Here is a 14277-nt window from a genome sequence, read left to right as displayed (position 1 = left end):
TGTAGGTCCTGCACAGTTAACTAACTTTCAACACCTGGATCTTAACAAAAACAGTACCCACAATCCTAGCGTCGCGCATTGTTTATATCCATATAGACAGCATAACTCATTTAAAACTAACATTTTTATCGCAATCCTTCATGACACAAGTTGACTTCCAACTCAATCCTTTATTTGCATGTAAATAATTGCGTCATTTGTGGTCGACTCATTTATAAAATAAAAATCAGAATCGATTGCAAGCACGAATCAATGCATTGAACATCTAGCTGCGTATTATTCGAAAGATGTTTATTCCTCCTTACGATTCACAATTTTACGTTTTTTTTCCTTTCTGTCTGAAAAAAGAAAGAAAGAAAGAAAATGAATCGAAGAAGACATTAAGCTTTCAGATAACATAATTTCCTCTGTACACACAGCTCTATCGTACTTTAAATCGTCCATAATGAAGAATTTGAATCGCAAGTAGATTCTCTGTTGGAGAGCTAAAGAAAACAGCATAAAACTTTATATTACTAAATTCATCGCGTTACAACTACGCATACACACTCGAGTCCATATAATTTTACGTGTGTAAGATACGTTTACCCAATGACGTCATTGATACTTTTTTGTCGGTGGTGGAAAAAAAGCTCGAAAATAAAGACAGTAGGACAGAGTTCAAAATTATAAATAAGGGCTCGGATGTGTGATCGTCTTACATGTCTTCCATGCTAGCGTATCTCAATGTAATGATTAAATCTGTTTCTTTTTTTGATTGACGTATCGTCAGATGTTTGTTACAAAATCTCTTACTTCGTTTGTTTAAATGTAGATTTTCCTGTACAAGAACACGTTATGCTGTGGTTAACGCTAATTTATAACGACGATAACAACCGTTTCTAAACGATTATATGGAATTTGGGATTTTTCGACTTGATGAATAAGTGTATGAATGGACAATTCAAATATGCTCAATCACCCGATGCGATAACTATCCGGCAAAATAATGCATACAAATACTGGCCCAGCGAATACCATCTCACACTGATGCTGCACACAATCAAAGCTTTTTGTTTGTTATGCACAAACACACTCGCAAATATTAATGGAAGTAAAGGGGGTGAATGCGGGTGCACAACAATTTTCTCGTATGAATCCGCGCACTACATTCACGAATTTTACTTTATTTATTACATAGTTATACAATCGTTCCCTATGCATAGACATTTCGATCGAAGACCGAAAAAAGAAAAACATCATTCACCATTCAACTGTCGGTGTGCTTCGACGACATTTTTATTTTCACGGTTTTCCACATAGACAAAAAAAAGAGCAAAAGAAGTTAGTATTAACAGATTAGTGTGTATAATCGATCAAAAGCACAAGTGAAATTGAACACGAAACGCCAACAACATGAACTTGAGATTTTGTTCGCATTGAAACAAATTTTTTTTAAAAAAAGAAACTTTTTTAATTTTATAGTAAAGCAAATATTGTTTTAAAATTTATTTTCATCGGTTCGACAAGAACGTATCCGAATAATTTCCTAATTTTGTTAGAAAAGTGCGATTTTGATTAATAAAAAAAAAAATATTTTTGATTGATAAAGTGTTCGCGAGATATATATCGATAAACCACGGATAGATTGAAAAGACTCCAACAATTTATAAAAACAGAAAACAACGTGCATATTCATTAAAATTCATCGATCTGTGCAATGCAATTGTTATGGTTGTGCCTATTCGGGCTGATTTGTGGGACTGATACTGTATTTTCATCACCGAGAAGTGATATATTTACCAGTTCATTTCTTGTACGATTTCGGCGTAACGTTGATAACGACGAGGCACATCAACTAGCCACACGGAATGGATTCGAAAATCTAGGACCTGTAAGTGGTTTTTTTTTCGTTTCTTTTCTTTGTCAATGCAATACATTTCGTTTGAGCCAAAATCATTTTCACACGGCTTATGTGTAAACATTTTCAAAACCATATTGTCTCAAGATTTTACTTTTTTTTTCGCTTTCCTCTTCGATTTATTTTACTGGTAGAGCTACGATCCGCATAATCTCCTGTATTTTCGGTAGAATGTAACGTATAAGAGCTGATTGTTGAAACAAAAAATCTAACTACGTTTACGTTTACTGTTCGAATTTTCGAAGTTCCTTTTTTTCTATACTTGGGAATTTTTATTCCACTACATTCGGACAACTGTTTATTATACGTTTATTATACATTTTATTTATACCGTTTATAATCCTGTATGCCATTCACAATTCGCGCACATATATATAGGAGAAGTGTGTATATAATTATATTTCTCTATAGAGGTGGTAAATGTTGCTGACGTTTTATATTCTAATGTATGGTGTTTCTTTTTCCAACATACGTACGTACATATATGTGAATATAATTGCGTAGGTTTCGATATCGAAGAGTTGGTATAAACTCCAACCGAAAAAAAAGTAAAATAAAGAGAGAAACGTGAAATGATTTATATTGATGTGAGTCGATTTGGGGAACAAAAGCTTTTTAATATTTTATTGCCAACTGTCAATCAGGTAAATAATTACAACTACACTTGTTTACTGATAAAACTGCCACGCGATTAGACTGCCATTTAAGCATAAACATTGTAATATACATAGACCGTAATATCGCACTCCACATACTGATGGTTTCGAATCTTAAATTAAGTAATCCCCAGACAAGACATAAATATGATCCGATGATTTATTGACGAAATGTTCCAATATTTTTTTTTTCGCTATGAAATGAATAAATGGAGAGATATGTTTCTTCTTTCGCATTCGACACTTTGCTAATGCGACATAAGAATAATCCTTTGGAAATGTAAGATGAACAATCATTAAATGAGTCTTTTATATATGTTTCCAAACGAGTGAGAGATAAAAAAAGTGCCGCAGATAAATGTGTATTCCGAATGGTACTTTTTTCTGTATTTAAATTAATAGGAAAGTCCCTTGACGTATTATAAGCAATAATTTTCATGTTTTATTCCATATGATGCGTTAATTAGAGCTTATTTACTTGAATCGAATTATTGTTTGGGAACCACCGCGTGTTTAGTTTCAATTTAATTATAGGTTGAATAGTAGGATGGTTTTAATCTCACGTCACATTTCCAAATTAAGTCCAATCAAATAATTTTTTATTTACTTTATACGTAGTTCGTGTGCGCAATCAGTAATTGTTTTCTATTAGTATTTTGTAATGTCACAAGCAGATAATGTCCAGTCACCGTACGTGTCTAGACGCCACAACAGATTCTACCTCCAACTTCATTAAAATGAGAATTTTGAACTGCGAAAACTTAGTACTCAGTAGAAAGGGTGATGTAAAGGATTTTGTCTATTTTCGAAAACAATTTCAACCCAATGGGAACTACGGGTTCAGTATCCACAAAGATTCATTTTAAGAAACAACGGGATCTCAGTATCCCATTCATAATTAAGGGATTCGTTATTCGACGAACACTCGTGTCAATTACACTCGTGCAACTAAATATTTCTGTAATCAATCTTCATATCTTAATCAAATTTTATTCAGACGTTCGACAATGCTCCCGATTTTACAATAAAAAATTTGATCAAACTTTACCGGTACCGGAACGTCGGCGGAAAAAATATTGATTTTTTTTTTTTTGAAAGTTCAATGAAAGCTTCGATCATGTAATTAAAAATGCAACCTCTTGCACGTTTTGTATTTGTTAACAAAAGCTGCTGTCTTAAAAATCTTATAAATTTCCAAAATTTTTAAAGATATCCCAACGAGGTTTTACGCTCCTCCGTATTCATATAGCATTTCGAACTACATCGAGGGTGAAAAATCACACGTTGTAAAAATTTCTTGTTGTATTTCGGCGAACTCTGATTTATGGAGACTAATATTTCTACGTAAATTGGCAATATCGTATTATCTAATCTAATCGATGTGCGTACTTTTTCATCAATATTCAAAAAAAAAGTGGATCCAATAGTCCAACGATTTAAGAAGGGAATGAAAAAGATAAAAAAGAATGTCTAAAAATTGCATAGATATCCAAGCAAAAATGTCTAATAATTTATTTAGAATATTGTGTCAAGAGCTAAAATAGTATTTTGCATAACAAGGGGCGAAAGTAAAAAAAATCAAACGTGTGAAGTTTGCAGCCCACGCCCAGGCAAGGGCGGCAATCACACGATTTGAATTTTTTTACTTTTGCCCCGAGTGATGCATACTATTTTTTATGCCAAATACTGCGGAAGATTTGTATTTTCGGTCCGAAACAAAACATAATTTTAATTAAACTGTTGAGTTATCAACAAAATTTGCTGTAGAAACACCAAAATGCCGAAAAGCGCGGGGGTCCAGGGGGCGGCAGCCCCCTGGTATAAAAATAAAAACAATTTAACAAATGAAATTACTGTAAACATACATTCACTTGCTCACAAAACATTTGGCTATCGTCAACACAACACTACACTCAATGCGTACTTTCAATCAAGTGAACATGTGTTTTCGAGACATATGAGGACCGAAAGTAAAATGATGACAGTGACATTTACTTTCGGCCCGCAAATACGCAAGCCCACGGGGCGAAAGTAAAATGATGACAGTGACATTTACTTTCGGCCCAAGGCCTGAATTTTTTTACTTTCGGTCACCATTTGAGGACCGAAAATACAAACTTTCGCAGTATTTGGCATAAATAGTTATTTGAGTATCTGTTTTGGACGATTGTTTTTAGGCAATTTCGCTCGTTGTAGCCCGAACGAAGTGAACGAAGTGTCCAAAACAGATACTCAAAAAAATTTTCATGTAACGGGTCGAAAACCAGAGAAAAATCTCAAAACTCCCTCATTTTCGGCCCCGACACATGAAAAAGTAATTTACGTTGAGCTACCCATCCACTTTCGTGCATTAGCGGGCTTTTAGTTGAACTGATGTATTAAAATTTCCGAATTTCATGACAAACTGGAAAATACTTTTCTTATCACTCACTATACTTACAGCACTCGCAAAAGCATTATAATATGCGGCCGGTAAAATTTTGCTCATTAGAAAGATGTGGGCATAAAATTGTGAAAAAAATCGCCAATTTTTGAGAAATGATTTCGAGGGGAGACGCATTTCATCATTTCAACCCGTAAAATTTATTCCTTTCGGTCCAAGTGGACCACTTGAAGTGGTTTGTCACCCCTCCACTTTTGAGTAGATTTTTTATGTTCTGTTCCATCAATGGTGATAGTGGTGATGATAGTGGTCAAGATGATGATGATGTATTTTTTAGTAGCTTGCTTCTTGGTGTTTATACCGAAAATGTCCCCAATATCTCAGCCATATCTTGGAATTCTGTCAGAGGCAGTGAAATTTCAGCATGAGTTCGCTGCAGCTGTTTTACAATAATGTGGATCAGATGAAACACATACATGCTGAAATTTCACTGCCTCTGACTGTATCATTGCTTATTATTATTGTTTAACAACAATTTTCAATAATTGAGTATTATGTCTCGGCCAAGGTGCAGGAGCATCTTATCTATTATGTACACTTTGTAATCTACTATTACAGTCACTGTTTGCAGTGATGGTAAAGTACTTGGTGTAAATATCCACGGCAACAATTTTTCATCTATTGATATATCAGTCATCAGTAGGCCGAATTAATTTTTTTGTTCTGTTAAGATTTTAATAGGCAAATTTGATTTTCATCATTTATTTGCGTGATATACACGAAAATAAAAATATGTTTAATTCGAAGTGAACGATTGGTTTGCCATAATTTTTGCATAAATAATCAACAACATACTAGGACAGATCAGTTAACGATTATATTCGTTAATTTGTAGACGATCAGAATCGTTTTAGCCATCGTTAAAACTCTGATTTATTGCTTGTGTTTTCAACTACCGAACGCAAATGTGTTAAAATGTGTTACGTTCTTGGTCAAGTGAGTCAAATGCACTTGTTTGAATGTGTGCGCTCGTGTATACCCTCGTTGTGAATGGTTATTTCACTCATTCCAGCTTCGCCTCCACTCGTTCCACAAACACATTCACACTCGAGTATAAACTCTTGCACACATTCAAACTCGAGCTATCATGACTCACTTACTTACTCACTTACTCACTTACTCTTGGAGCTCGTTCAGAAACGATTTTTTCTTCGCTGAGTTTCGTTCAGTTAACGATGACAGGTGTAACTGTGAGGTTAGATTTCTCACGATGTATTTTGGTCGTGAAATGTTACCCGTGTTACCCAAATGTCATGAAACTTCGGTGAAGTGAATTTACAATGGATATGTTGTGGTCTGCGGATATAAATCATTTCGATTTATGTGGACCATTTGATGAATCGATATGCCAGCGTTGACAGTTCAAGAACAGAGATTTTCCGGTGTCAAATCGATCTGACACCGACCTAACATAACATTTTCATAGAATGGATTTACATATAAACGGATGTTGTGCTAAAAGTAATCCTGTACGAGCTGGGGGCTGCAAGTAACCACAGTGCAGACAGTATTTGCTATATTGCTGTCGAGTACATCAGAGCGCTGATATTAATCACGAAGTGGCATTCATCCAAGTGCAAAATGCCAAAAACGTCCATCAAATGGCAGCATGGTTTTTGCGTACAGAACCACCAAGTTTCATGTTGCCGGCAAATGTGTTCGAAACGGAAGGGGAGCGTATTTGGGAAATCTTGGATACGCGCAATTATATACGAACAAGATATCTTCTCGTCGACTATTTGGATCATACACTGGAAATGTTGCTCGGCTTTTTTCAGACGGGGAATAAGTACATTTGGCCCGGTCTCATCGATCCGAAAGATTATCCTTCCTCTTCATTTTGTATGTAAGTTCCGTTCCCCTCCACTTTCGGTCTAGTAAGTTGGTCCGTTAAGGTAAGTTAAGGACGCAAGTGAGTATCACTGTAAAGTTGTGGTCCTCACATTCATAATAAATAATAATTTAGTCAAATAATTGCATTAGTGAGGTGGAGGTCACAGCCCTCGTCAAAGTTCACCTACGTTCCATCGATTCTGAGAAATTTTTCGGAAGTCATTCGGCCGTTTATCATACAATTTTTTGAAATTAATATTTTCCCCGAGAGTACTCGACCGCGTGTGGAAATTCACGCTACCTGCGGTATCCTGGATACCGGGAAGTTTTCAGAAAAATTCTTTCGAAAAAATCGCGAAAAATATGTGGCGAAAAATCGAATTTACGATTTTAGATACCGGGAAATTTGACTCTGATACCGGGAAGAAAGCAAAATTTCCACACGCGTACTCGACCTCAGCTTTCCAACGAACCCATACACACTCGTATCCTCGCCACCTTACGGAAAAGAAATCCGGACTACGAAACCCCATTTTTCGACTTTTTCGGAATATCAAAAAAATCTTAGACTTGTTTTGGGGCCTAGGCACCAAGGCCTAACCAGGCATATATAAAGAAGTCCCTGAAAAAATAGCGCCGATTTCGGTCAGTCGAAATTCAAAAGAATCCCTCTGTGGGAATGTAAACATAAACAGAAAATTTACTCGTAACTTTCACTAACGTATCTGAACGGCAAACGTCAGACAACTGTTAGTGTAACATTAAACGAATCGTCAAATCTTCACTGAGTGAAGAAAAAATCGTTCCTGAACGAGCTCCAAGTACGTAACATACTATTGAGTACCTACTGAGTACTGCCAAATATTTTTGTTATATTAAAATTACAACCTTAGTCCCAAATTTTTGTGATCTCAATATTTGTAGTAGTCTCAATATTGTTTTCAAATTTTTAAAACAACCCATCTGCACTGAGGTAAAGCTTAGTTCAGAGGACATTTTTTCCTTATTTTCAAATTTTTAAAACAACCCATCTGCACTGAGGTAAAGCTTAGTTCAGACGAGTTCAGAGGACATTTTTCTTTATCGTTTTTTCATACATTTCAAACGATTTCATACGACTTTGGTTATTAGGGTATTTTCTGGCGTAAGACCCTGACTTACAGTCAAAGGAATAAATTTTAATGAGTAATTTTTAAATATTTACAAAAATGAGTAACGGGTGTGCCACGTTAGTTGCCTTACTTGTTATTATTTTCAATAAATGTAAGTCTACAATAACCATCCAATACAAACTAACAACACAATTTTTGTTCCTGCTTATTTCTTCAATTCAAATATTGTGTATTAGATAGATGCGACACCATAAACGAATATAACTGGGAGAAAAATAAATGTTACGTGATGCGGAAAAAGTTTTCTAATTTTCAAATTTTCAATGTGAACGTTACCATTAGGTAGGACCTAAGAAATCGTCTGCTTATTTATTTATTCCAATGACTTTTCAAAATACAATAATATAGGAAATTCCGATTACAAATTAGTATCACATAAATAAATTCCATCACAATCAGACTCAGATATCAACGGTTAAATTTTCTACCCAATTACGAGCTCTATCGGTTACTTCATGAATTTCGTGTATGTCGCCTTCGAATCGATGTATTGGGCAGAAATGAACGAAATGATCCATTGTTTGAATTGCACCACATTGGTACAGAGGAGATTCGATAATTTTCCATCTGTGCAGTAAAAATGTTGAACTTTTTCCCTAATATATTTCAATCCTCGCTGTAATAAATTTCTCGGCGTAGTAGAGACAAACAAAAGACAAACCATTTATTTATTACAATTTTATCAACTTCAATTTATTACAAAAATAAAATGTTCATATGCAGCAAAGCTTAAATAGTCAGTTAAAATTCATTTATAAAAATAAGTTCTTGAGTCTATGGAACTCAATTTCTTTTTTGTCGAGCAATCACAAATCTGAAAACCGAATGAAATGAATGGAAAAGTAAAAACTTATTTTGGGGTCGGTGTGTAATAAAGAGCATTGAAATAGTATATTACATTGGGTGCTCCGTAGGTAGTTCATTACAGTTTGAGGTCTGAAAATTTCACTTTCGGGGCATGAAGGATGTAAAAGAATTGTATGAGTTTATTCATGGCTATGTGATTGATCAAATTAAATATGGTGAATGTGATGGTTGTGTGTTTTCAAGTAAATTGATGTGTTTTGTCTATTTCAGTTATTCGATGTACAAAACGTTGTTTGTACCTCGATAGGAAAGTGATTTTTTCAGCCCACTATTCTCCACAGCGACAACAGACACGCAATTGTTGAAATGGTTCATCACTGTCCCAATCAGAGACTCAGACTCAGCGTCTGTCGTTGCCGGTGAATGATAAGAAAAAAGCGAGTATACTCAAAATATTTGAAATGAAAAGCCGTGGAAAAGTGAAAATCAAATCGATGTTCTGTTGAAGAGAGAATAAATGGTTCTAAATTATCGGAAGAAGTTTTGGAAAAGAATGGAAATATGTATGGAAAATGAAGACTCAGACTCAGACTGTCTACTGATTATGCCTAAAATTGAACCATAAAATTTTTTTGGTGGGCTCCATAGGAAGGCTAGAAACGAAATGCCACTACACTATCCCTAAATATGAAGTTATTAACCGAAAAAAAAAATACTTTTCCACTCTACTTACGGACATTCTCGTCAATTGTGGATTATTCAGCTCTTTGGCCATCGTTAATTCTAACTTTGTGGTCGTCAGTTCCTGTTTCGTGTGTTTTAGCTCTTCTCTGATTGTCGTTATTTCACTATTCATTTTGTTAATTCGCAATCTTTGGTCGTCAATGAAAGTCTTCATTAATTCGATAGTTGTCTTCATTAATTCGATAGTTTCTCTCTGTGTGTTCTCGATTGTAGCTTTCTCTGTATCTGTCTCCGCATTGTCACATACCTGAAATGGTAATGAAAAAAAATCAATTAAAGAACGAAAAATTGAGTAGAAGAAAAAAAAGTCTTGTCGAAGAATGGCGTCATAGATTAAATAGTTTATTGTTTGTTTATATTATGCTTGCGCGTATAAAAGATTCCCGTGAAGTATCGCCAAAGTCGAATCGCCAAAAAAAAAATGTTGGCGTTTCTTCACATTTTGTCGTTTCTTCACACTTTAGCGATTTTTCTTGGCGGTTCTTCACACTTTGACAATTTTTTTTGGCGATTCGTCAGTCTCTGAGAATTTTTTAAATCGCCAATAAAAATTGACAAAGTGTGAAGAAACGACAAAAAAAATCGCCAAAGTGTGAAGAAACGCCAAGAAAATTCGCCAAAGTGTGAAGAAACGACAAAAAGAAAAAAATCAAATATTTGGCGTTTCTTCACACTTTGGCTATTTTTCTTGGTAGTTCTTCACACTTTGACGATTTTTTTTGGCGACTACAAAAATTCTCAAAAATTGACAAATCGCGAAAAAAAATCACTAAAGTGTGAAAAAACGACAAAATGAAAAAAATCTTTAAAATTTAAATTCATTCTTCAGGAAAATATTAGAGTTTGCGGTATATATCTATCTTTGGATTTTTTTTGTTATCATCACATCATGATTTTAAAGTCTTGAAAGACATCGAGCGCAAAGTGATTTATCGGGCCTTAGATGAGTACACATCTCAATACACACAGTAAGCCTTATAAAGCACTTTGAATCGAGATTCGTAGAACCTTTTATGCAACAGAGGCATCTAAAGTCCGCAGATTTCGAAAATTATGATGCTGAGCTGAGTTGCATAAAACTAGCGCCAGGATCCTGAGATCGCGCGCTACACACCGGCAGTTTGTTTTAGTAAGATACGACTTGTTGAAATTTAGTTATTTATTACATTGAGTGCGAAGTACTCTAGATGTGTAATTAAGACACGAGGGCGATGCACCTGTTCATTCGGAAGCGATCTCAATAAACGGTAGATAAAAAATTGAAAAACGGAGATAAAAAAGGATGGTAATAAACGACCGATAATTTAACTCAATACTACCGATAAAAAATAATAAACTACCAATAGAATTGAGATACATGTCCACCATTTAAGGCGGAGTATTTCTCTGTCTGAAATTTTATTACCGTGTTATTTTGTAAAAGGACTAATTATTAGACGGCGCGAGAGAAAAAAATAACTCCTAAGTTACCGACACCGTTCCGGCGCCCGGTTCGCATTGCGGCCCTCCGCTTCGCTCCGGGGCAATGGGCCGGATCGCTCGGCGTGTTAAAACACTTTTTATGTACAATGAAAATTGGTATTCATTTCGCAAAATGAATTCTGTAGGGACGAACTAAACTCCTGCACGTTACATTTTGTAAAAGGATGAATTCCCTAGGAACCAACAACACGCTTTTATGGCGAGAAGAAAGTTAGGAATTGAGGTAAGTTGGATCTCAACTCAAACCTGCAAGTTTTTTTATGATTCAATCCTGCGATTTTTATCTGCAAATTTTGTGTATTTGTTTTCGCAGTTTGAATGGGCGATTTTTTTCGCGGGTTCAAACCTACGAAATTTTTATTTGGTAGTTTCTATGATGCGAATTTTTTGTAATTCCAAAAATCACTAAAAAGTGATCGTCATAACTACTTGACTATAATGTAGAATTCGCAGGTTCAAATTCGCCTGTACTTCACATACATACCTTGGCAATGGTACAACAGAAACAAAGTGTGAAGAAACGCCAATTAGCTGATTTTTTTCGTTTTGTCGTTTCTTCACACTTTGGCGATTTTTCTTGGCGGTTCTTCACACTTTGGCGACTTATTTTGGCTATTCGTCACTTTTTTAGAACTTTTTAAATCGCCAAAAAAAATCCACAAAGTGTGAAGAAACGACAAAAAGAAAAAAGTCAAATAATTGGCGTTTCTTCACACGTTGGCGATTTTTCTTGGTGGTTCTTCACACTTTGGCGATCTTTTTTGGCGATTTACTTTTTCTTGGCGATTTGACTTTGGCGATACTTCACGGGAATGTATAAAAGCAGTTTTTGTGATAACAAATTCGTTTGTCGTTATATTTTACGAATATGACTACAACTTTTGTTTGCTTTGTCTGGCTTTATGTTTATGTTTTTTATTTCGCGTTTTTCTAACTAATTTCAGATTTAAATTGGTTTTACAATAAAATTATTGTATTTTATTCACTGAAAATTAAAAACAAATATTTGCAACTATCACCAAAAAAATTGAAAATTAATAATCAAAACAAACCGAATATTTCAAAAGAACTTTTTGTGAATGTGCTGAATTGCTGTAGGTCAAAGATACGGAGGCTAAAATTGAAAAAATTCAATTTTGCCGACGCGAGATTGACAGTTGTGTATGATTTTATGAATGAAATTTAGGGTTGTCGTATCAGAATAATTTGGCATTTGGTGTTGTTGCGACGAAGCAACAAAATCGAAGAAGTCGACTAGTACTAACCAAGTAAGCATCTTATGACTACAGTGTTGATTCTCTCAATACCATAATGTCAATATTGCAGTTGTAATTTTTAGTAAATTACTACTGTAAGGATGTAAATAAGAGCAGTGTACCTGTACACACACACAGAAAACACGTGGGAGGAAATATTTAAATTATGCACCGTGTTTCAAACAACACTTTATGTAACGAAGCAATTTCATTATCTACTTTATCGCACTTGTGCAAAAACTGTGTGGAAATCCCGAGGGGGACCGCACTGAATTTGCAACTCTTTTGCAACTCTTTTTAAGCGTGTAACTCTTTTTTTCTGCATGCAACTTTTTTGCAACTCTTTTTAGTGCGGTACTCCTCGGGAAATCCTTTATCGAACTGAGTTACGTAATTGTTATAGTTCTGACATCGACTGCAAATTGCATTGTTAGGCACTAGAATTGTAACAATATACATCTTTGGCGTGCCTAATAAAGCACTTTCCAGCTAGTTTAATACATTATGATGCCGAGTTGCATATTAGTTATCTATTCCACCGAGTTATAAATCGCCCTACGGCCTCGAGTGACAATCCACACATCTTGTGCCTAAAACAGGAGATTACGCCCTTGTTTGACACGAGTCGAATACGAGTGATGCAACCAAACGAGGTGAAATACAAAGTTCCAAACAATTACGTAATTCCTATTCGAACTAGAAGTTGTGGCACATAAGTTATTTTACTTACTAAGCACTGGGGAATCAGTTTTTAAGGCTTTGCGAAGTTATGACTCACTCCCCGGGGCTTATTGAGGATAAGGAATTAATAGTTGAGGATCTGGAATGACTGAATCTAATGAAATTGATACTTAAGCCAACACAATATCGAAGTTCGCAACAGTGCGAAAACTCATTTTCGATGAAAGGAGAATAATTTAGTTGGACTTGATCAATCAGGCAGTCTGAGCAAGAAAGTCAGTCAAGGTGTTCGAACATCGACATGTAAATAGACTATGGAACAGCATTGGCGTGACAAACAAAAATGTCTAAGCATTTAGGTATCTCATAAAACTTATAACGATACCGAAATTCCGAATCAATTTCCATTTCTATTCGCAAGCAGAGCCGGGTTATAAGGCGGGCCAAGTGGGAAAGTAAGACAAAAGTAAATACACAAGCAAAATGTAAACCAATCAAAGTGAGGTTTTGATACAGTTTTCTTGCTCAGTTATTATCAATGAACGTCATTTTTTTTCTGTATAAAGGGAATTCGTTTGAAAACGGTCCTATTGAAATCGGACGCATCTGTATGTGCCTAGATAGGTAATAATTCATAGAAGCCAAAACTTTTTTTTTTTAAAGTACTCCTGTCCAGTCAGTGGCATGAACTGATCGAATACTGAAAACATCCCCTTTTGTTATGGAGGTATCTCCATATACACGAATTACATGCACTTTCGGGGCAAATGAGGTCTTATTGGGTTTATGCATACAAAAAATAACAAAAACATCAAAGGCTGTTTGGGGTAGGGTAATCTCGCACACCACACAAATTCATGGTGTGCGAGATTCACCTCTAAGTGGTGAATCTCGCACAGTCATGACTTTTCGTTACATGTCGTAAAAGGACGCATACTATGATCGCGTGTGCGAGATTCCCCGACACCGGCTGTTTACCCTATTTGCTACTGGTCTTAGCTTTCCAATGACACCAAACATGCATGGGTGCAGGGCCTATTTTAGTGAAATGGATTTCCTAAATTTCCGAAAAATTCACAAAAATTCTCAAAATTTCCAAAATTTGAATTTTTACTAATTCTTATCAAGTGTCACACCACAGTAATTGGCCAAGCTCAAACAGATATAAAAACAACTGAAAAGATCGAAAAAAACACTCGTTGTTTCGTCTTTTTAGAAAAATTGACAGAAAGTGAGGGGTAAATTGTTGAAATTTTAGAAATTTAATTTCTCTAAAATAGGCCCTGGTAGTGACATGAAGTGC

General features: G+C 35.3%; 1 protein-coding gene across 1 annotated transcript in view; it reads left to right on the top strand.

Moving 5' to 3' along the window:
* Positions 1-1206: 1206 nt before the first annotated feature.
* Positions 1207-14277, top strand: part of LOC119069360 (neuroendocrine convertase 2) — a 57255-nt gene continuing 44184 nt past the window's right edge. The window contains exon 1 of the mRNA XM_037173433.1: positions 1207-1873. Coding sequence (XP_037029328.1) covers positions 1700-1873 — 174 coding nt within the window. The 5' untranslated portion in view covers positions 1207-1699. The remainder of the gene's footprint in view (positions 1874-14277) is intronic.

This window comes from Bradysia coprophila (genome assembly GCF_014529535.1).
Source record: "Bradysia coprophila strain Holo2 chromosome X unlocalized genomic scaffold, BU_Bcop_v1 contig_26, whole genome shotgun sequence".
NCBI classification, from domain to species: Eukaryota; Metazoa; Arthropoda; class Insecta; order Diptera; family Sciaridae; genus Bradysia; species Bradysia coprophila.
This window is presented reverse-complemented; position numbering and strand designations above follow the sequence as displayed.